The 20,147-nt window shown below is 41.7% G+C and overlaps 2 protein-coding genes across 7 annotated transcripts; one reads left to right on the top strand and one right to left on the bottom strand.

Annotated features, from left to right (window-relative positions):
• The first annotated feature begins 1,389 nt into the window (after positions 1 to 1,389).
• BLZF1 (basic leucine zipper nuclear factor 1) lies at positions 1,390 to 8,542 on the top strand. 4 transcript variants are annotated; one of them, XM_052665411.1, is made up of 7 exons: positions 1,390 to 1,495; positions 1,977 to 2,033; positions 3,029 to 3,468; positions 4,122 to 4,321; positions 5,871 to 5,999; positions 6,588 to 6,807; positions 7,133 to 8,542. In XM_052665411.1, the coding sequence occupies exons 2-7, from the start codon at positions 2,015 to 2,017 to the stop codon at positions 7,316 to 7,318; spliced, it is 1,194 nt and encodes a 397-aa protein (XP_052521371.1). In that variant the 5' UTR covers positions 1,390 to 1,495; positions 1,977 to 2,014; the 3' UTR covers positions 7,319 to 8,542. The 4 variants fall into 4 exon arrangements, with proteins under 4 accessions (XP_052521371.1, XP_052521400.1, XP_052521393.1 ...); XM_052665440.1 differs by having other exon boundaries at positions 1,426 to 1,448; XM_052665433.1 differs by having other exon boundaries at positions 1,456 to 1,477.
• CCDC181 (coiled-coil domain containing 181) lies at positions 8,405 to 20,127 on the bottom strand. 3 transcript variants are annotated; one of them, XM_052665096.1, is made up of 7 exons: positions 19,085 to 20,127; positions 17,977 to 18,052; positions 14,593 to 14,753; positions 13,081 to 14,058; positions 10,477 to 10,623; positions 9,704 to 9,858; positions 8,405 to 9,496 (listed from the first exon to the last, which is right to left on the bottom strand). In XM_052665096.1, the coding sequence occupies exons 3-7, from the start codon at positions 14,728 to 14,730 to the stop codon at positions 9,334 to 9,336; spliced, it is 1,581 nt and encodes a 526-aa protein (XP_052521056.1). In that variant the 5' UTR covers positions 14,731 to 14,753; positions 17,977 to 18,052; positions 19,085 to 20,127; the 3' UTR covers positions 8,405 to 9,333. The 3 variants fall into 3 exon arrangements, with proteins under 3 accessions (XP_052521056.1, XP_052521066.1, XP_052521074.1); XM_052665106.1 differs by lacking the exon at positions 17,977 to 18,052; XM_052665114.1 differs by lacking the exons at positions 17,977 to 18,052; positions 19,085 to 20,127 and adding an exon at positions 17,177 to 17,268.
• Between the last annotated feature and the right edge of the window lie 20 nt (positions 20,128 to 20,147).

Here is a 20,147-nt window from a genome sequence, read left to right as displayed (position 1 = left end):
AGAGGTAATTTAGCTGGTTTAAGCCAGAGCACAGAACTATAAAACAAGGAAAGAAAGAAGAGTTTAAAGAAGTTAGACATACTCGCATCAGCACATGAAATGGTCTCAGATGCACTAAGGATAGCAGCCACAGAAACCTCAACCCACTTGTACTGTTGAGCAGCTCAGGGACTGGAGGAGATCAAGGCTGGGACAGCTCACTGAACTGCAGATTTTGGAAGATAACACAATGAGTTATTAGAAAATCAGTGAGCGTCTCTGAAGACAAAATGTTATACAAAGTTGATAACGTTAATGTGACAAGAAAAAAATCCTGTCGTGACCGTTTTCCCTTTCAGATATGGTAAGTGGGCTAAGTAAGTAAGGGAGAAGCCACTGATGTGACACGCTTGGCTTTGATAGGACCTCCAATCTAAGACACCCCACGTTCTGGCAAGTGAAGTAGGGAACCGCGACCTACATTAAAGCACAGTTACAATCGCCACATGCAGAAGTAACTAGGAATAATTCTCTTGCAAGCTGTAAGTCAATTTCAAGTGAGGTTCCAAAATGTTCTGTCACCCACCTGGTTTTATGTCATGTTTTATTTCATTGCCATGCTGGCAATGAAACAGAGAAGTGCACTTTCAGAATCCAGGCTCACACTAAGCTGGGAGAGACTGCAGTTTGGTAAACAGAGCTCAACGCGATTTTGACGATCTGAGAAATGGTCTGAAATTCTGTAATCCCATAGAGATGGCTGCAAATTATTACAGTGACAACCAAGAAAATAAATTCAAATATCTGGGGAAAAAACTAACAGCAAGAACACAGGGAAAAATCCCTGAAGGTTACAGTGGATCACAGTTAGATTGGAGAATGCAGCCAGGAGCAGAAGAAAAGAGAGATCATTTGGCACTACGAGTAACTGGGACACAAGAAACAAGAGTTCTGCTCTGTTTAGTGGCAGCGAAACCTCAGCTGGCACAGGTTATGCAGGTCGGACATTGCACTGAGAGAAAATTACACACAGCAAAAACTAGATCTGAGCGTGCACGAACAGTGAACGGGAAAATATCAGGGCACGAGTGTCTGCGATAAGAGGGAGAAATAAGATTGTGAAGTGATCGTCCTCAAGCTCTTTAGCGAGTAAGCGACAGAAATGGATTCGATTTCTATCCATCGAGCACTGAACCGGTAACCTCCTGAGGTAAGGAAAAAAAACAAACACAACAGCGACTTACACAAATCATCATTAAGTCGTGGACCTATCAAGAGACCGCCGCTGGGCGCCTCTAAAGGCGGGTGGGGAGGCGGCGCCCCGTTGCTTTAACCGCGAGCGAAGAGCCCCCCCAACCGACCCCCGGCCCGGCGCTCACCATGGCGGCGGCCGCCTCGCTTCCCGCGGCCCTGGCAACGGACGCCCCGCCCTGCGCTGGGCGTGAGGCTGTTCCGGACGGAAGCGGAAGGTGGGCAGCGGCGCTGGCGGAGGTGACGGGTGCGGGCTGTGGAGCTGGTAACGTGTGGGGGCTGTGCGTAGGGGGCGGCGGTTGGGGTTGGGGTTGGGGTTGGGGTTGGGGTTGGGGTTGGGGTTGGGGTTCGGGAGCGGCGCCGTGCGGGAAGGAGTATGATGGAGTCACAGAGGGGGGGGTGAGGGCTCTGCGAAAAGGAGGGAGACTGCAAGGAGGGATTTGAAGCATGGGAACTAGAACTGGACGAGCAAGAGATGGAAGTTGAAGCCCGGCCCTCGGTGAGAGAAGCAGCAAGTGCCAGACGGCTCGGATCCTTCTTTTGACTTTTCTCGGGTTTCGGGGGCGTTTGCTTTTACATTTGTTTTGGTGTGGGCTTTTTACCTCCTTTAGAGCTTATAGTTCACAGTAAACAGTGTATCAGTGTGCCACTGAACTGAATTTTAGAGGCTGTATTCGAAAACAGGCTGATTAACTTCCAAGATTAACTTCCCTTGCTGAAGATGCTTTCCCTCCTTTCCTCCTCAGGATTACGTAGTTAAGAAGAGCTGACTGCTAGCAAGAAAATGACAACTCTAGAAAAAAGTAGGTGGTTGGTGCAGTATCTGAGCTGACTGGATTAAAAGGTCTTTAACCTGAATTCTAAGGTCTTATTTCTTTAACTGCATGAAATGAGCAGTTAATTGAACTAGATCTGCTAACGTGGTTTTGCCTGGAAAAGCAGGTTTGTCATTCGTGCGGTTACATGTCTACACCTTTGTCTGATAGCCCTCTCTCTGGCCTTTAGAAATTGCTGGCACTGCCTGAATCCTGAAAGTAGAGCACTGTAATGGCAACACTATTGTGTTTTTGAAGTCCAGCACGGGGAATAGGACAGAGGATGCAGGCACATGTTACTCCCTGCAGTAAGAGAAATAATGGCAGTATGTGTAGCAGTGTTCTGAGAAGCTTTCCTGCCATGTCCACTGTTGGGAAACCTTACTGTGATAGCATTTAACTCAGCTGAAAACGTAATGAGCTTCAGCAAAATGAATTTCAGGCATATTTGGGAATCTAGAGCAGAATGTAGCCTTACTAGGAGTACTGGGGGCTATTAATTAAAAATGAAATGCAACTGATATGTTGGCTTTTTTAAAATCATTAACTCAAAACATGTTGTAGTACTTAAAACCTCTTAAACTTCTTATGGTGTTAGTAGCTGTGTAGCTTAATAGCAGCTTTGGATTTTTAAATAGATCTGCTGTGATTTTTGTCAGCTCCTAGAAGCTGAAGTTTGCTGTCACTCCATAGGTAACATTGTCAGGAGTTTTTCTCCTTAATGGTTCTTGATCATATCTGCACATCTACCCAATATTAGGTGATGGAAACTAGTAAAATTTATCAATGAATGTGTCATAATTAGCAGTGCATACTTGAGTAAAGGCTTTCTAGATTCTAATTTGTGTTTGATAGCTCCTGCTGCAAAGGACTGTTTTGCATGCAGTGTAAAATTAAAACTTTCACCTCTGAAGTACGTAAATGAAGGGAAGAGTTGCAATGACATTAAGATGGTAACTACCTCTGCTGTTTCTGAACTGTAGTTGACTATGCCTCATCACCCATCCGAGGACCTGGAGATGGCATGGAAACAGAGCAGACGGGTGAATCTGTAGAAGTAAGCACTGGAGCCAGCGCTACAAACCATCACATCCACCACAGCCCACAAAAAAAAGCAGTCTCATCGCTGAGTCCTGGAGTTCTCCAGCTAGGGCAGATACATGCTGATAAATCAGTAGAAGTTGAAGCCGTGCGTATATTAGTCCCCAAAGCAGCTATCACCCATGTAGTTGCAACTAAAAATGCTAAAGTAGCTAAATCGGCGGGACACAAAGGAGATGCTTTCCATCAGTCAGATGGAACTGCAGATCCCAAGAAAGAACAGACTGAGCTCAAAAATGCAGTCGAAAAGCTGAAGAATTCAGAAAAGCGGTTGTTACAGGATAAAGAAGGTCTCTCTAATCAGCTGCGTATACAGACGGAGGTAAGAAATGAAGGGGTTTTTTTCCCTCACACAGTTGAGTTGCTTTGGTTTATTTAGTTTGTGAATAAAATCAAAGATAACTGCTACGACACTGAAGCTTTGAAACAAATTGTTTTTGAACTTAGAAGATAGAGAGTAGAAATGCATCAGAGTACTCTGGTGCTTCTCTGTCAGCAGATAAAAATATCAAAGCATGAATCTGGGAGAAACAAACACACTGTAGGACTGCAGGGAAATGTCTTTTGAGGAGCAAGATCTTTTCTCATGACCCAACACTTAGTAAAAAAAAATGTTACACCATAGAAGGAGGTGTAACATAACTTACAAATGTCTTATGTAATCCTTTGCTATTTTACTGAGTCAGGACTTGAATAGGACTGAAGCTTTCTTTGTTTCATGTACCACATTTTTATTCTCCCTCCTCAAATGCTGTTAAATTTTAAACAAGGAAGTGTTAAATGCGCGTTACTCTTAAAATTTTGTCTCACTGGAGTGGATTGTGAGGCTTATTATCCTCTCCTTTGGGTGCATTCCATTCTGGAAACAGAAACTGCTCATTTTAAACAATAAGTTGCCTCAGTTGCACTGCGTACAAAAGTAGAAAGTGTTTCAATCCATATTGGTAATGATCAGATAGTTTGGTCTAATTCTAGGTGAATCGGGAGCTGAAGAAACTCCTTGTTGCTTCTGTTGGAGATGATCTGCAGTATCACTTTGAGCGGATGGCTCGTGAGAAAAATCAGCTTATCCTAGAAAATGAAGTCTTGGGCCGGAATCTGTCTCAGTTGTCTGAACAACTGGAGCGCATGTCTATACAGTGTGATGTGTGGCGAAGCAAATTCCTAGCAAGCAGGTATTCCCACTTCAAGCAGCATTTTTCTGTAGGCTTTTATTATATGCACCCACTGCAGCACTTGGGAATGTGTATGTGTGTATATATATATGCAGAGGGCAACCACAACAGCTATTGTAAGACACTTACCATTTAGTTTCAATCAGAGAAGAGATAAAATGAAACTAAGCTGCTTGTAAATCTCAGTAGTTCTGCCTTTCAGAAGTAATAGAGTGGGTCCTAATACTCCTAAAATGCTAACTCCAGTTCTTGTTAACATAAGAGAAGTTCTTATTTCTGATCAACTGTGCAACTGTGTCCAGTTTAGGGTTTGAAAATGTCTTCCATGACAGCTGAAAGTATGATGCAATCACCAATTTGTTTAAAAAAAAAAAAAAAAAATTCATTAATTTTTCAGGGATCTACTAAAACCAGCAACTAAGAATGGAAGAATAGAGAGACCTCTTCATTAAATGTTTGTTTACAGAAGGAACCCTACGGTAACTTCTGTACTCATAAACTAATACATTGTAAGAGTTAAGAGCAAATCTTAAGCTGGTCTAAGTGTCAGTCTCATTTGACAAGGGATTAGACTTTTAACTTGCCAAGTGTAGATGATCTATCAGATCTGCAAATAGTGATAGGATTTTCATCTTCTACTGTACTCATCTATAACTCACTGCATTTTAACTAGTGATGCTTAGTGCATATTATGAAAATGATTTACTGCTTGAAGGAAATGAGAATGTATGATCTAGTCCATTTAAATTGCTGGTATTCAGCAGTTTTGATGTACTGAGTGAATGATAAGCAGTTGTGATAGTACCATCCAGGCAAGCATTACTATCCTAGTTTTACTTGTTTCTTCAGCATTAATATGAATCCTAAGATCACTGCAATGGAGCCTCTTCCAGTAACACTTTTGACAGTGTGGAGATGTGATCAAAGTAACATCTGTTCTATTGTAAGGCTCTCATTCATTCAAGTCTCAGATTCCTTGCTGGTAGTTGTTAAAATGCATTCTGTTCTTGGTATTTGCAGTATCTCAGGCATTGAAGTACCAGCTCCAGGGGTCTGTTGGCATAGAATAGCAAAATATCACAAGCAGTCCTCACGTGCTTGTATCTGGAGCATTTGACATCTAGGTATTGTGCCCTGAGAGAAGCAGAGAAGTGGATGCAGTCTGCAGCCATAGCTGTCATCTTTAGAAACGACTGTGAAAAGATGTGATTACAGTGTACCTGCAAGAAACCTGTCAATAACAAAATGTATTTAGCTTTGTCTGTCAGGATGTTTGTGCACCGTGCTCACTTACCCATTTGTATGTGTGGCATAAGATTATTTTAAACTCAGATAGTCCAAACGTAGTTTTGCACTTAAATGCTTGTAGTTGAATAGAAATTGCTCTTAATGCATGTCCTTTGTAATTAGGTTGACAGGTTCTGCATGGGGAAGGAAGGGGAATGGCAGCTTAATCCTTAGACTGAGCTGATTAAATACTGTCTGCAATAGAGTGAAGGTGACTTTCAAGCTGCTCACTTAAATTACTAATTGGAAATGTCTTTTGCAGGGTTATGGCTGATGAGCTAACCAACACCAGAGCAATTCTTCAGCGTCAAACCAGAGATGCGCAAAGTGCAATTCAGGATCTGTTGAATGAACGTGATCAGTTCCGCCAAGAAATGATTCATACACAAAAGTATGATTTTCCTAATCCAGACTACTTCTCTACAGACTTCTCATTTCTGTTGGTTTATTCTGAGCTGGAGAAGAATTGAAATAACTTTCCCCTATTCATGTTACATTTAAGAGAAAAACAGATATGCAGATGATTAGTATAGCTGCTTTTCATTCTCAGTGTTGAAAGCCAAAGTAGCACTAATTCTTTCCCCAGTATTCCATAGAGGTGTGAGTTCTTGAAGGTCATATAGCTTCAAGGTATGAAGGTAGAACTAATATCTCTCATATCCGCAGACTAGATGTAGTTAATCACTTACTGTCTTAATTTCAAGAATCTTCTCTTTCCAAAACTAACAGATTCTTTTACCTGTGATGACTTTTCAGTGCTTAGTCTGACAAATGTCTTTTAATTTTTTCCACTGTTAAAATTCTGCATTGGTGAAGCCTTGTCTGTGAGAGTAACCTGCTTTGCCTCCTTGCTTTAAATAATGAAACCTTTTTCAATTAACATCTGACTTGTACAGCAAATTTGGGGAAGATTGCACTGAAGCATGTGTGCTGACAGTATGGAATATGAAACCACTAGATTGTTTTTCTCTCTCTGCAGGCTTCTAGAGGAACTGATGGTTTCTCTTCAGTGGGGGAGACAACAGACATACTATCCCAGTGCCCAGCCTTACACTACAACAGAGCTAGCAGCTGTGAACTGTAAACTAGCCAAAGCTGTAAGCTCACATCTTCTTGGAAATGTTGGAACTAGCAGTCCAAAAAAGACTTCAGCAGCTGTGGAATTTTGCAATACCCCTGCTGAGAAAATGGCTGAAAGGGTAAGAACCTTCCATACAACTCAGTCTTTCAACACACCAGAGGGGCAGGATCAGGATCATGTTTTCAGAAAGAAAAGCCTTGCTTTGTGGCAACTGCTTAATATTGTATTTAAAAATGATTTGCAGGGGAAACATGCTGGATAGAGCTGTTTGGTGTTTAAAAATCAAAAACACGGAAGAATAAGCACAACATTAATGTATGTATTGTTTGAAATCAAGTTGAAAAACTCTGCTTTTGAGCAGAAAACCTTCCATGCTGTTACAGAAGGATAAATCCTATTAAGCTTAGCAGATAAGTTTTCATTCTCAGCTTTTCTTCTCGTAGGTGCTACATGTACTGGATCCAGCTGCACGTACAGAAACATCAACAGAAGCTTCTTTTTCTGAGACTTCTCCCTCTTCCTTCCTTTCTACAAAGAAGAATATTGGAAGGTTTCACCCATATACAAGATACGAAGACATAACTTTCAATTGTTGCGACCACTGTCAAGGAGAGCTCATAGCCCTTTAAAAACATGGCTGATGTTCATGACTGCACATGCACTCTTTCTGAAGAATCCCACTAGTTGGTGTTCAGCAGGCTTCCCTTTTTCCTGTTTCTTTCTATATAAGTGGGTTTAAAATAGGAAATCCTGTATTTTCTGCTTCTCTGCCTCTTGAAGCCAGGGACTGCCAGGATTTCTTTATTCTGTGGGCTGCTTTATTCCTTTTCAGTCTGAAAAACTACTTCTTTCTACAAAGGCAAGACCAAAGACTTTATGCTGGTCCAATTTGTAGAGCCTAGAGATCCCCCTGACTACTTAAGTTTGACAATCTTACTAGCAAATCTTAATGAATTCATCATCTTTACAGGGAAGTAAAAGCATAAACTATACCAAAGCAAAGGAAATGCTATATTTTTAATAAGTAATAATCATAGGTCATTAGGATATAGTCAGCTCCATGGTTCTTTAGTGTTATCCAAGGCAATGAACTGTCCTCAGGTGTATGTTCGATCTTTTAAATTTAGTCATAAGGAGTGTAAGCAATGAGTCTTTATAGCTGTAAGCTCTGAAAGAGTGTGGAGGAGAGGAAAAGAGCTTGAACGAACTCTAGCTACAACATATAAATAGTAACTGGTTTTAAATGGATTCTTGAAAACTGTGGAGTGATATTCTTGTATTTTCACGCAGGTAAAACAATGGCTTTTCCCTCTCTTTTGTCTTCTACAGTCATGCTGTTAAGTAGTCAATCCTCAGAAAAGAAACAGATACACCTCCTTTAATACACAGTGTTGAAAGCTAAACTAGCATTAGAGTTCATTCCTTGCCCACAGTATTCCTGGGTGTTAGGGGAGGCTGAAGATAAGCACTACTTTTGCACAAGTATTAGTAAAAAATATTTTTTTACTTTATGATTTTGTTACTGTGAAGCAAGTTCAAATGAATATTCCTGCAGCTTATCTGCTAAATCCAAAGACAGGACATAGAAGAAACACAGGAGCAAACGCGGAGGAAAATCAGGAGGATGCAAATAAGCATTTTTAATTTAACTCCCAGATTTATCATAGGTAGTGTCTATCTTAGGAAAAGGGTTTCTACAATAGCTGCTTTCACCCTTTGTTTTTGTTTTTTTTTTTTTCCCTTTTAAGTCTCATACTACAAACAGAATTAGCAAGTTACAAGTTCTTGCTTTCTTGGGCATGCTTTGGTTTGCATGAAGAATACAATAAATTTTCTTTGCTTACAAGTTACAATTTTGGATTTAATACAGCTCATTTCAGACCCTGTGTTCCCCGCAGATAACTTTGATTTCATCAGTCATTTCAGCACATTCTCTATCACAAGTTCCCAATATCAAGGTGGTGGTATATTTTAATAAATGTAGCAAACATGGAAATGTACACAAGGAATTCAGCTTCCTTGATATTGGCAAAGGTCATAATTTACATTATCTTTCATTTCATGGAATAGAAAATTACTAAATATGAATGCATCAGTTTGACTCACAGAAAAGAAGTTCCAGAAACTTGCAAGTTCACATACACGTTAGCCTTTAGTCACCACTTCCCCTAGTTAGAATAGTTGGGCTGGAACAGCTGCTCCACAAGCCAATAGAAAGTGGCAAAGATTCCAGAAAGCATTTTTCAACACCACAAGTTGTACACTCATCACAAGCAGCAAATACCAATATTAATCCAGAAAAAAGAAAAAAATCAACATCATAATAGCCTGCATCCAGGAATTCATGGTGGAGTTCAATATAAAGTGCCTTTTAAAAGGAAATGTATTTGCCACCCCCGCAAACAGATCTTGCTCTCATTTTGATTTGGTCAAACCAAGAAGATCCCTGAGTTGTGCATAAAAGCAGGCTTTTCAACAAAATTAATTATAAATAAGTAGCAAAACCATTGTCGGTGAAGGGGACTGTTGAATTTGCTAGAAAGCTTTAAAAACACCACAAAGTCAGTAGCTGTAAACAGCAGTAGCTCAAGCCATAAAAATTAAGAGGGCTGTCCCCAAGAACTCAGTGGTTACCTGCAAATTTTCAACTGTAATTGTCTCTGAAGCGAAAAGATCTGGGCTCCGAACTAATGCTGTGCATGTTCTGCATCTGTTTCGCTCTTCTAGCTTCTAATCGAAGCTGCCTTGCTGCCTCTTTAGCCGCCAGTTCTTCAGCTCGCTTTTCTTCTCTCTTTCTTTTTAGCCATCTGTAGAGAGAAACAACACAGATAAAACTGCAAATTTTATTTCATTCTTTCAAGGTAGGCTTGGCCTCGTTTAAATAAAGCCACCAGGATAAAGGTATTACGGCCACACCAATCTAAAAGCCTATCTGCCACAAGCATGAGAGGCACTACTTCATCCCAATACTCCTGGTGTCATTTTCAAAATGGATTTCATAGGATTCTACTCACTCCTTAAAAGCTCTGTTGCATTCCTCTGTCCTTGGAAAAAATGTGATTCCCTCTTCCTGCCGTCTCAAAATTTCTATTTGTTTTTCTTTCATGTGCTCTTGGTGCTTTTTTTTAAGCCATAACTTGAACGCTTCTTCTGGATTCCTGTTTCTCTCCTATTTAAATAAGACATATGCACAGGGGTCATCTTTAAACAGCCTTTATATTAACTGTACTCTTATAACTTTGGAGCTCTGCTGACATCTCCCATTGACATTAGAGAAACTTGTAGCATTTGATGTTTGCTGACATGTCATGGAATAAATACATGAGCAAGCACTCAAAGCAGCACGTTATAAAAAATACAGAATTTAACTTTTTCAGCTCATTATTGCAACACAGAACTTCAGAGCATCTGAATCATCATTCTCTAGTCAGGCCACACACATTAGCTGATTGCCAACAAATTCTGATGATAAGGAATAAACTTAAAGGGTTTTCTGGCTTGCTCAGAGCTGAGCTCAATTAAGTCATCTGCTTGATTTAAAAAAGGGCATCACTGTCTCTCCTGTGATTTTATTGTGAATAAGTTCACAAACGGAACCTGTATGACAAGAGCCAACTTGCCAGGCAGAACCATCCAGAACATGCAAGGCAATCTAGCTCCTCCCTGCAAGCAATATGACCAAAAAAATTCCCATCACTGCCCATTTTCATAGACTTAGCTAAGAACCCAGGCTTACAAATGGAATCAGATCAATATGACTCCCAGTCCTACATTAGGGTGACCTTACTTTGGTGTTCAAGTTTTCTAGTTCCTTTGCACGACGAATTCGCTTTTCTTCTTGCACTTGTTCTTTCTTCTTCTGTAACCAAGCTCTAAACACCATCTCATTCTCCCTTCTCTTCTGTTCTTCTTGCTCTTTCTTCCTTTCTTCTTCCTTGTATGAAATTAAGAGCAAATAAAACTTTACTGAAACGACTGCCTTAATCTGCAAAGGCCTTATTGTCACAATGGAGTGATTTGAGTGTCACAGTGAGTGATTTGAATTATATTCTGACAAAAATATTGATGAAAAAGGGATAACCAGACTATGGCTAGTTGGTACAATCTTTAGGAAGAAACTAGTCCAAGCACTTCCCTGCAGCTTCAGGCTACATATAGATACCCCCAGTCTAACTGCCTTTTGAGATTACCATCATTTCCATGGTACATCTCGACTCGTGAACATTTCAAAAGCAACAGGTCAGAACTTTCAAATGGACGTCTGACATCTGCCCAGTTGAGCTGATGTGAAGGCAGTCATGGGTAATTGATACATTTTAAAAAGTAAAGAAACACTCTGACTTGAGAGACCACGAAATCCAAAAGGATATTTAACTACTTATTGGAATGCTGGCATTATCTTAGGGAGCTTTTTCTGGGCATGAAGTTGTAATATCCTTTCTTAGGGATGTATTAATGTATTAATGGCTCAGCACCATTCAAAAGTTCACGAAATGAATTGATACTTACAAAATTGAGAACTTTCTTCTAGCTACTAATCACATTTTAGCTAACAAGTACGTACCAGTAGGGGAAAAGACTTCAAACAATGCTTCAGAAAGCTGATGAGGACATTTTACCACATTTTGATAACCCCACTCATTGCAATAGTCTTCTCCTCCCACCTATGCACAGCATCTTTACTGAAAGAAACCCACCAAAATAAGGCAGATGGATACCAATAACATCAAGAATGTTTCGTGCCTGTGAAATCAATCATGCATTTGTTCCCCTTCAAGAATGAAGAAATGAAGAACTACATTCTTACGTTCTTCATAAATTGGCCAACAGAGATGTAGTGCACACTGTTAGCCTAACAGCAGACTATCATACTATTTACTTTAAATATGTGAAGTATGTGGTCAAGAGATCTAGTCTTCTGTGTACAAATTAACACATACAAAATTACCACATTAGTAACTCTTCACATTTCATACCTCATTACTGATCTATGCCTCAGCAAACTTTCCAAATAAAGCATGCTAGAGGTATTTTCATGGATGGAAAGGCCTTCAGAACTACTTAGCCAGCTCTTTTAGAACATCGTGGCACAGCAAATTGGTAGATGCTTCCATGACCTTTTTATTCAGTGACCTTATATTTAAAGCAGCTGACTGGAAGCCTAGAGGAGTGTGAACAGCTTGGATAGAATCCATGCTACCTGTCAGGTCTGGAAGGAACATTTTTAAATGTGACCATTATTATGCTCACATAGAATTTGTGAATTGAAACGTTGCTCTTCAAAAAAAAATTAAATATTTAACTCTTAAGTAGAAAAACAAATTGCAACATATCACAAGCTTTTTCCTTTCTCCAATTGTATCACCAAAGTGAAACAAAGCAGCCCTGTTTTTAAAGACTCCACTAAAGATTTATGAAGCTCCTGCTAGCAGCTGACTCTGCTATTAAATATTTTTCTGAAAAAGAAGCTGAAGAAATAATAAAATATTGAGTATATAAATCCCTGAATAGACAGGGATTTGATTTTCTAAAATATACTTTTTTTTTCCCCTTTTACTTGATTGCCCTGTATAGACACGAGAATAACAACCTCTGCCATGGGAATATTTTCTTCCTTTTGTCCTCTGTGTAGCAAGCAGGTAAAACCAATAAGGAAAAATAATATCCATTCACAGAGAAAGGGAAAGAGTCCCACTTTGCAACAAACTCATTAAGAAAATGTACTACAACAGCCATGCAAAATATTTATAGGGAAAAAAAATGTATCCTGTTGCATTATCTTTCAAGGTGATATTACCTGCATGCATCTCATGCAGCCAACAAGGCATGCTCCTTGTGAAGCCTTCCACACATCTGAAACACATGCACTCTTGTTCATAGTTCTCACAGTCACTGTCCTGTGTAAAAACCTATTTTATGACTAAAAGCTGTTCCATATGAGAGTTGTCAATTACCTGCTTCATCAGCACCCAAACGTGCACCTGCATGACTGTGGTTTCCCCACAGATTACACTGCAATGTGGATGTGATACCTTGTACAGTGTTTCAGTAAATAATGGGTTTGCAATGGAATTTAGAGGGAGTCAATAAACAAAAGCTGTAAATATAGAAAAGCAAAAGAAAGTCTATTTATGAGGAGATGATTAAATATTTTGTTTCTCCTGTGAGCAAGGTATAATCCTATGTCATTATCTGTAATCCTGTTGGGTTTTGGTTCGTTTTAAGAAAATGAAAGGAATTTTAAGAGATTCTATGCTAACTCCAGAGAATTAATATTACTACTGCCTCTTTTATCATAAAAGAACAGAGTACATGCTGTAAACACGTGGCCTTTATGAGGCAGAGGAATGCGATGGTCATTGTGATCTGCTTGTTGCCTCTGTATCTTTACCTCTTTCCTCAGTTTTTCCTTCCTTTGTTCCAACTGCTTCCGTAGTTCTTTTTGTCTAGGAGAAAGGCAGTAAGTGGAACTTCTCAAGGGCACGTTTGCAGACTGTGATCTTGGTGGAGTCTTCCGTTTTCCCAGACCTCTTGCAGCATTGATAGCAGAATTTGGACGATGTTTAGGGTTAGACGGAGGCTTAGGCAAAAAGGCACACTCTTCTGCAGCAGGAGAAAAAGAACGTATGCCTTGTCTTGTTGGACGTACTTCCTTCATTCTAGAGACAGTGCCAGAAGAACTGAGGTGAGAGGATTTTGGAGGCATACGTTGGGTTTCAATATCAGTGAAAGAAACACTTATTGGGGGCAAAAAGCCCTGGCTTTCAATATCACGTAAACTTAAGAGCTCAAACTTTCCATCTTTTTCCACTAAGACTTTACCATTCTTCTGTTCTTCATTCTTGCCAGCAGGGAATGAAAGTGACGCGCTTTCTGGTCCCGTTTTATTAGAAATATGCAACTGAGACAGCTTAGTTGAAACATCACCTCCTCCTGCAAGGTCTGCTTTATAAACTTCAACATCTTCAAGAGGAGGAACCTCAAGATCCACCAAAGTATCCTTAAATTTTAACTTCCGCTCTCTGTTTTCACCCACAGGAGCCTGATTCTCCAGCAGTTTGTTGGCTTCCTCAATTTTTTCCAAGACATAACGCTTTATTTCTTCATCTACCTCCTCATCCAGTTCCTCTTGGTTTTCCAACTTGGATTCCTGGATAGAGCATTCACTATCAGTATCAGAAACCTGGTCTCCCTCTTTCGTGTCAGATCCAGACATCAAACTTTCTTCCTCACGGGGCTTCACTTTCACATCTACACCTCCTTCTGAAAGCTCATCTGGATTGTTTTCCATTTTCTCATTGTCTTCCTCAAAGGTCGCCATGACTTTAACATTTTTCCCCTCAAAGTCGTCTTCTTTCTTTTCAGGAGTCTGAAAAAATAAGCTCTTTGTCTCAATTTATTCTCTCAACAAAGAATAGTATCCAAGAAACAGAAAAGAAAGAGTGAAAGAGGAAAGCAGTACTACGTACACGTATTTTAAAAGGGGCTATCACACAGAGAACAGATTAACAAATAGCTTTTTCCGCACTAACAAAACATTTTCTCCACGTACATATCTACACAAAGCTTAACTAACCACGGCTCGAGCATTGAAGCAATCAGTGATAATGTGAAAACAGAGCAATGTGCTGCACAAGTACTCCAAGGAGCCTGCACTGGAAGCAGTACTTTTGTACCAAACACATTTTCAACAAACACTGAATTTTTTGTGTTAAGACAATTGTAAGCAAACTAACCAGGTCACTGGATTATTTTCTGCTGTCATTCCAAATAACCTTCCTTGTCAAAATTCGATGAGCAGACCCACGCATCTCACACCACAGTGAATTTAGTGCTTAGTATGCTTAACGTATACTCTTTTGGCCTTCTAAATAAAACGACTAACATTTAATTTAACAAATACCTCTCTTTCACCAAGGTTTTCCTTCTCCTCTTCATTAATTAGCCATTCAAGGTCTTTTTCAAAGTCATCCTCATATTCTTCTCCTTCTGTTAAATTATCCATATTTGCCAGACTAGCCTGGTCTTCATTTTCACTCATTTTGGTGCTATGGTAGAGTGATGCTATGAAAGAAGGAAGAAATGTTTTGAAACTCCAGCACAGAACACAGCTACCTCCCACAGCACCCACATCAAACTTGCAAGCAGTATCAGTGCAACCACGTAAGGCAGTGCCACGGCATCGCAGAACTAAGGATGATTTAAAAATATGAATGGCTTTGGCCTTTCCAGCTCTAATTAGGAGGAGGAAGATTTGAATCAAAACACAGAAAGATGACATAATCAGCATCTCTCTTACAGTTTTTGACACACAATCTCTTAACTGGTATTCTCCTTATTTAACAAAAAGATCACTGTTTTCTCATTTTTAGAGGTATTATGAGCTTTCAATGCTCCCAGGTGGGTTTTACATCCTCAGCATTGCTCTCTACCTGCTTGCCCCCCTCTCCTTTAAATATTTTTAAGTTACATTACAAAGCTGTAGGATTCTAGAAGATCTACGTCCCAGCTTAAAAGGAGCCAACAAAAAGCTTCTATTAAAATGAAAGACACTCACTGACTGGGCAGGAGCCATCTGCTACCATTACCAAACATATACAAGCAGCCAGCATTCACACCATGTTATTTCCACTAATATTTGGGGTCAGGAAGTCAGACAGACCACGTGAGACTGACGGAAAAAAGATTCCATTCAGGTTTGAATGGATGAAAAGGGTAATGATGGGAAAGAGTAGCCAGTTAATCAAGCTGGATATAGTCAAACTCATGACAAAACTGAAGATAAGCCACCATAAAGATAGAGTCTTTTAAACAGTCTTTGGACTGCACAGCACATAGGTGCCAATGGCTCCTGTTTGGATGCCAGGGTGCCTGGCTCCTGTTTGGATGCCAGGGTGCCTGCCTGGAATCACTCCCACCTAAAGTCACAATAAGGTTGAAGGTGTGCAGAGACACAGGCCAGACAGCTGATACTGTTCTTTTAACAGCGTTAGCCACTCATCATTCAATCCCTAATTTGTTTCTACTTGTTTATTGAAGCAACATAAAAGGAAGCTGTTCAAAAGTTCCCTTCCTCTTTGCACCCTTTGCTGTAACCTGGAAGTTGCCGCTTCCACATCTCTCTCCTATAATTACTTTGCATCCTCACAAACACTATAGGATCTCAATATGAGTAAGCACGTGGCAGCACAACATGGGATGCAGGAATTAGCTCTGAGCCAGGAGGGCCCCAGAACAGTAGGACAACTCCGGCTGTTTGATCTGCCCTGCTGTTCCAGACAGGAAGGGCTGTGCCTGGACTTCCCTCTCTGCCTAATTATCTTGCCATATGTTTTTTAACATCCAAAAGCTGCTGCTGAACCTTTTCTTTTATATTCTGATGAGCATCACTGAGTTCTCAGTTATGTACTCACACACAGTTCTGTCTCTCACAACTCTTTATTCTATGCAATGATGAGTGCGTTGTTCTTCTAGGCCTCAAAATTTAGTCAAGATTTAGTTACAAGGAAAGAACAGTTATAAGGTTGGTACTTTTATTGTAAACTTATATACAAACAACCCTTATGAAAGCTCCTTATGGTTTAAGCCATTCTCAGTTCAAGGAAATCTGGACACTTTTTTATCCCTAGCTCTCATTTCTGTTTAGCTACCACTTGCTGGGATAATCACTTCAGGTCACACCAGGTCACTCTTGAGTTAAAATTTTCAAGACTTGTTCTGATTCTTGTCTTGACTTTCTACGCCACATCTGTTTCCCTTCACGTTTTACCTGCACCTCCACTCATGACAGACACAAACCTTTTTGCTTGGAAAGGCCCCTTCCTTCCCAAACTCCTTTGCTCTGGGTAGCGGCACATACCTTAGTTCCTAACAGAGGTTACCTTACTCTAGGACATACTCAGCACAAAGAACTCCTCCTACACTTCTTCATAATTATGTGAAGCAGTTTTAAAAGGCACAAAGCTGAACTGTGCCTTTAACAAAACACATTCACGACAATCTCTGCTGCTTAATAGTGAACACTTTTTTTTTTTTTTTTAATTGATGCAGATAACAAAGGAGGCTAGCGTGAGTTCAACCTCTTCTGTCTTAGCATGAAGCAGTTGTGGCTGAAGAGGTACTGTCAGTTTAGCTTAACAATCCTGTTCCAGAAGATCCTGAATCAGCTCCTGCTCCATTGTGGGAATTACGAAGTAAGAATTAAAAGCACTCAGCTTCAGGAGGGACCAGAAGTTTTTAGTGAATCTCAGATCTTCAGTTCCATAGAACAGTTCGGCTGGAAAGGACCTTAAAGCCCATCCGTGTCCAACCCCTGTCCCCCCCCCACCAGCTAAAGCTGCCCAGGGCCCCAACCAACCCAGCTTTCAACGCCCTCAGAGATGGGGCACCCACAAGCTTCTGTGGGCGGCCCGTACCGGGGCCTCACCGCCCTCTGCGTAATAAATTTCTCCATAGCGCGTCATCTAAATTTAGTTTAAAGCCGTTACCCCTGGTCCCACCAATGGAGGCCCCTGTGGCCTCAGGCCCACCCCTCCGGGCCTCGCTGGTGCTCAGAGCGCGGGCTCGGCCAGGCGCGGTAATGTTGCCATGGCAACAGCTCCCTCCCCCCACTCCGCAGCAACGGTCACCACCGATGGCGGCCCCCGAGGGCCAAACTCCCTCCCCAGTGGCCGTCGCCATGGCAAAGGTGGGCGCGAGCTCTGCCGCCGGGCGGCGCCACCCCGTCGCCGTCGGGACGGCATGGCGGCCCTCTGGGCCCATCCGCGGGCATTCCGGTACCGGAAGCTTTGCGCGGCGTCGTTCATGCGGCGGTATCAAATCGGGAATGTTTGTTAGTGCTACACCGCTGGGGAGGTGCCCCTCTGTGATAATCATACATCACTCTGACAGCTTTGAAATGTGAACTAAGAAACAATCCTAAATAAAATTACCTTCTGGGCTGAGATGGCAAATCCCCAACAGCCTCCCCCCCCCAAGCTGCAGACCCAGCAGCCCTCAGGTCACGCTAAGAACGGGAATGTTTTCCCTGTGCAGAGCATGGCGCTTCCCCACACCTCACTGCGGGGCATGCTCCTTCTCCGGGCTCCTGCTGGCATGGAGGCTGGGGCCACAGCAGCACAGTGGGCACAGGAATGGGACAAGGAGATGCCCTGGCATGCAGCTTGTTATTCTCAACACAGCAGTAGAGCCCTGTTTTGATTTAAAAAGGCCTAACAAAGCTGAAAAGACAGCCTAGAACCACATCAGAAGGCCAAATGCTTCAGAGGGAGGGCCCCACGGTATTTACCTCAGATAACGCGTTACCTACTGATGGAGGTCCCTGCTGCAGTAGCAAAAACTGGCCTCAGGCAGGGTCAGATAGCCTGTATGTGAAGATGACACTCCAGAGTTCCAGTTCCCCACATTTACATGCATAGACAAGTTCACAGCATCTAAAATAAAACTTTGATATTGCCCCAGTTCTCTCTGTGCTCTTCTACTTCTAGCACACCCTTCATCTTACAAAGCAGTGCCACCCTTTTCATTTACCAGAGATGCTTTATTCTTCTAATTACAAGTCAGCCTGATTGCAAGACAAGGATTAGACTCAACTGCTGAAAGATCAAGCTTTAATGCCTGATAATGAATATGTAATTATATTTCAAGATGAATCTAAAAACATGCACATGTTTTTGAACCCGTGTGTCATTAAGTTTATGTCTTCAGATGTTCCTTTCTGTGATGGAACCACAACACAACACGGTTGTGAAGAAACACAATGGAAACAATAGCTGAGCAGTGCAGCACTCCAGGGACAGGCTTCCTACATGCTGGTTGCTCTTTTTCATGTCACTAATGCACCAGATACTGCATTTAGGAAACACCAATTTATTCAGGACAAGTGTGCTTAACAGAGAAAGGCTATGTGACACCTGCAGAGAACCAGTGAACAAGCACTGCCACATTTTTAGTAGGAGAGAGCTGACACTGCCATATGTCACTAGGAATAGGAACTGGAGCTGCTAGCCCCCTGCCCTCCTTCATAACTGAAGTCTCTCTTTCCTTCCCAGTAATTAGCTACAATTGTGCCAACAAAGTAAAAAATGTAATCATATCTGTGCAGAGCCCTTCCCTTCCCTGAAAGCACAGCCAAAACAGCCCCTGCTTTACATATGCACACAGCCACAGCAAATTTTAACATAACTCTGCAGTGCCCTCGCAGGCTCTCAAGGCCAATGACAGCCCAGAAGCACAGCAGTGGGTGCTGCCTGCTGTACTGAGTCCTCTAGCAGCTCCCGCTGTTCCTTATCTTTTGAACACAAGCCTCTCCCCTAACAAGGACCAGAAGCCCAGGAGCTATGTAAGGACCTCAGCAAACCGAGCATAGGATGCACAGATTCAGTTTTGACACTTACCTGAAAAGGGTACCAGCCACCACGTCCCAGGGAAGCAGCTCAGCCACGCATGGTATTTCTCTCGTCCCTATCAAACCACACCTGCTGCTAAGGCAGGAATCCAGTTTGTGGCAGTAGCTTGACGTCCCTTCTCAGCTATCACTGTGGCAGTGTGCGATGGGAGGAGCAATAGGGATTGCCACAGTTCACGTGGACCTGCTTTGCTCACAGAAGAGAAGCAGCATCAGGATTCTTGTCACAGCACCTTTCATCAGCACCAGAGATGTGAAACACTTGAGTCTGCCTTGAAATGTAATGCTATGCTATCTGAACTATTAATTAGTTCCCTGCTTTATGCAAGCATAGATTTTAATCCCCTGCACGTTCAAGAAGCTAATGCTGGCATTGCTATTCACCCAGATAAGGCAGAGAATGAAATTCACATGTCTGACATACTGACAGTTGCATCCATCCTGCCTCAGCAATAAGGCTCTCAAGGAAATACTTGCAAGAACTGCATTTTTTCCTAGCATACACACACACTCTTCCCAGTCACCTATTTTTTCCTCTTAACAAGCAATACAGAAGGCTTGTTGGCTACTCCCCACACCTTGCCACAGTCTGGTAGCCCAGAGAGTACTTCCCCCCTTAAGCCCAGCCTGCACTAGCAGGTAGCAGTCATCTCTTCCAGAAGTACAGCACAAGGACAGCTTCCTAATATAATCAAGCACAGATGTGTCTGGACAGGAAATCTATAGTGTTCTGCCTTAGAACCTCAATTTTGTAGTCTGATTGATGTAAATAGAAAGATCCACCTGCACAGTAAACACACCTGCTTTCCCTTGCAGTCAACTTTAATGAGACTTGTGCTTCCTGCCCAGGGTTACCCTGCACCAATTTTTTCCCTCAGCTGCAGTCTGTATTAGAACTACTGAATGGGATTTCTGAACTGCTCAGCAATTAAGGAACCCCAAGGCCAAGACACACAGAGTTCTGCAAACCTATACAAAACAGAGCCAAGAAGATGATAGTTGATTCTTTGCATTGTTTGTCCAGATTTTTTCCCCCTTGTAGCAGAGATGCT

This window comes from Tympanuchus pallidicinctus, unplaced genomic scaffold (genome assembly GCF_026119805.1).
Source record: "Tympanuchus pallidicinctus isolate F22 unplaced genomic scaffold, pur_lepc_1.0 scaffold10, whole genome shotgun sequence".
NCBI lineage: Eukaryota > Metazoa > Chordata > Aves > Galliformes > Phasianidae > Tympanuchus > Tympanuchus pallidicinctus.
This window is presented reverse-complemented; position numbering and strand designations above follow the sequence as displayed.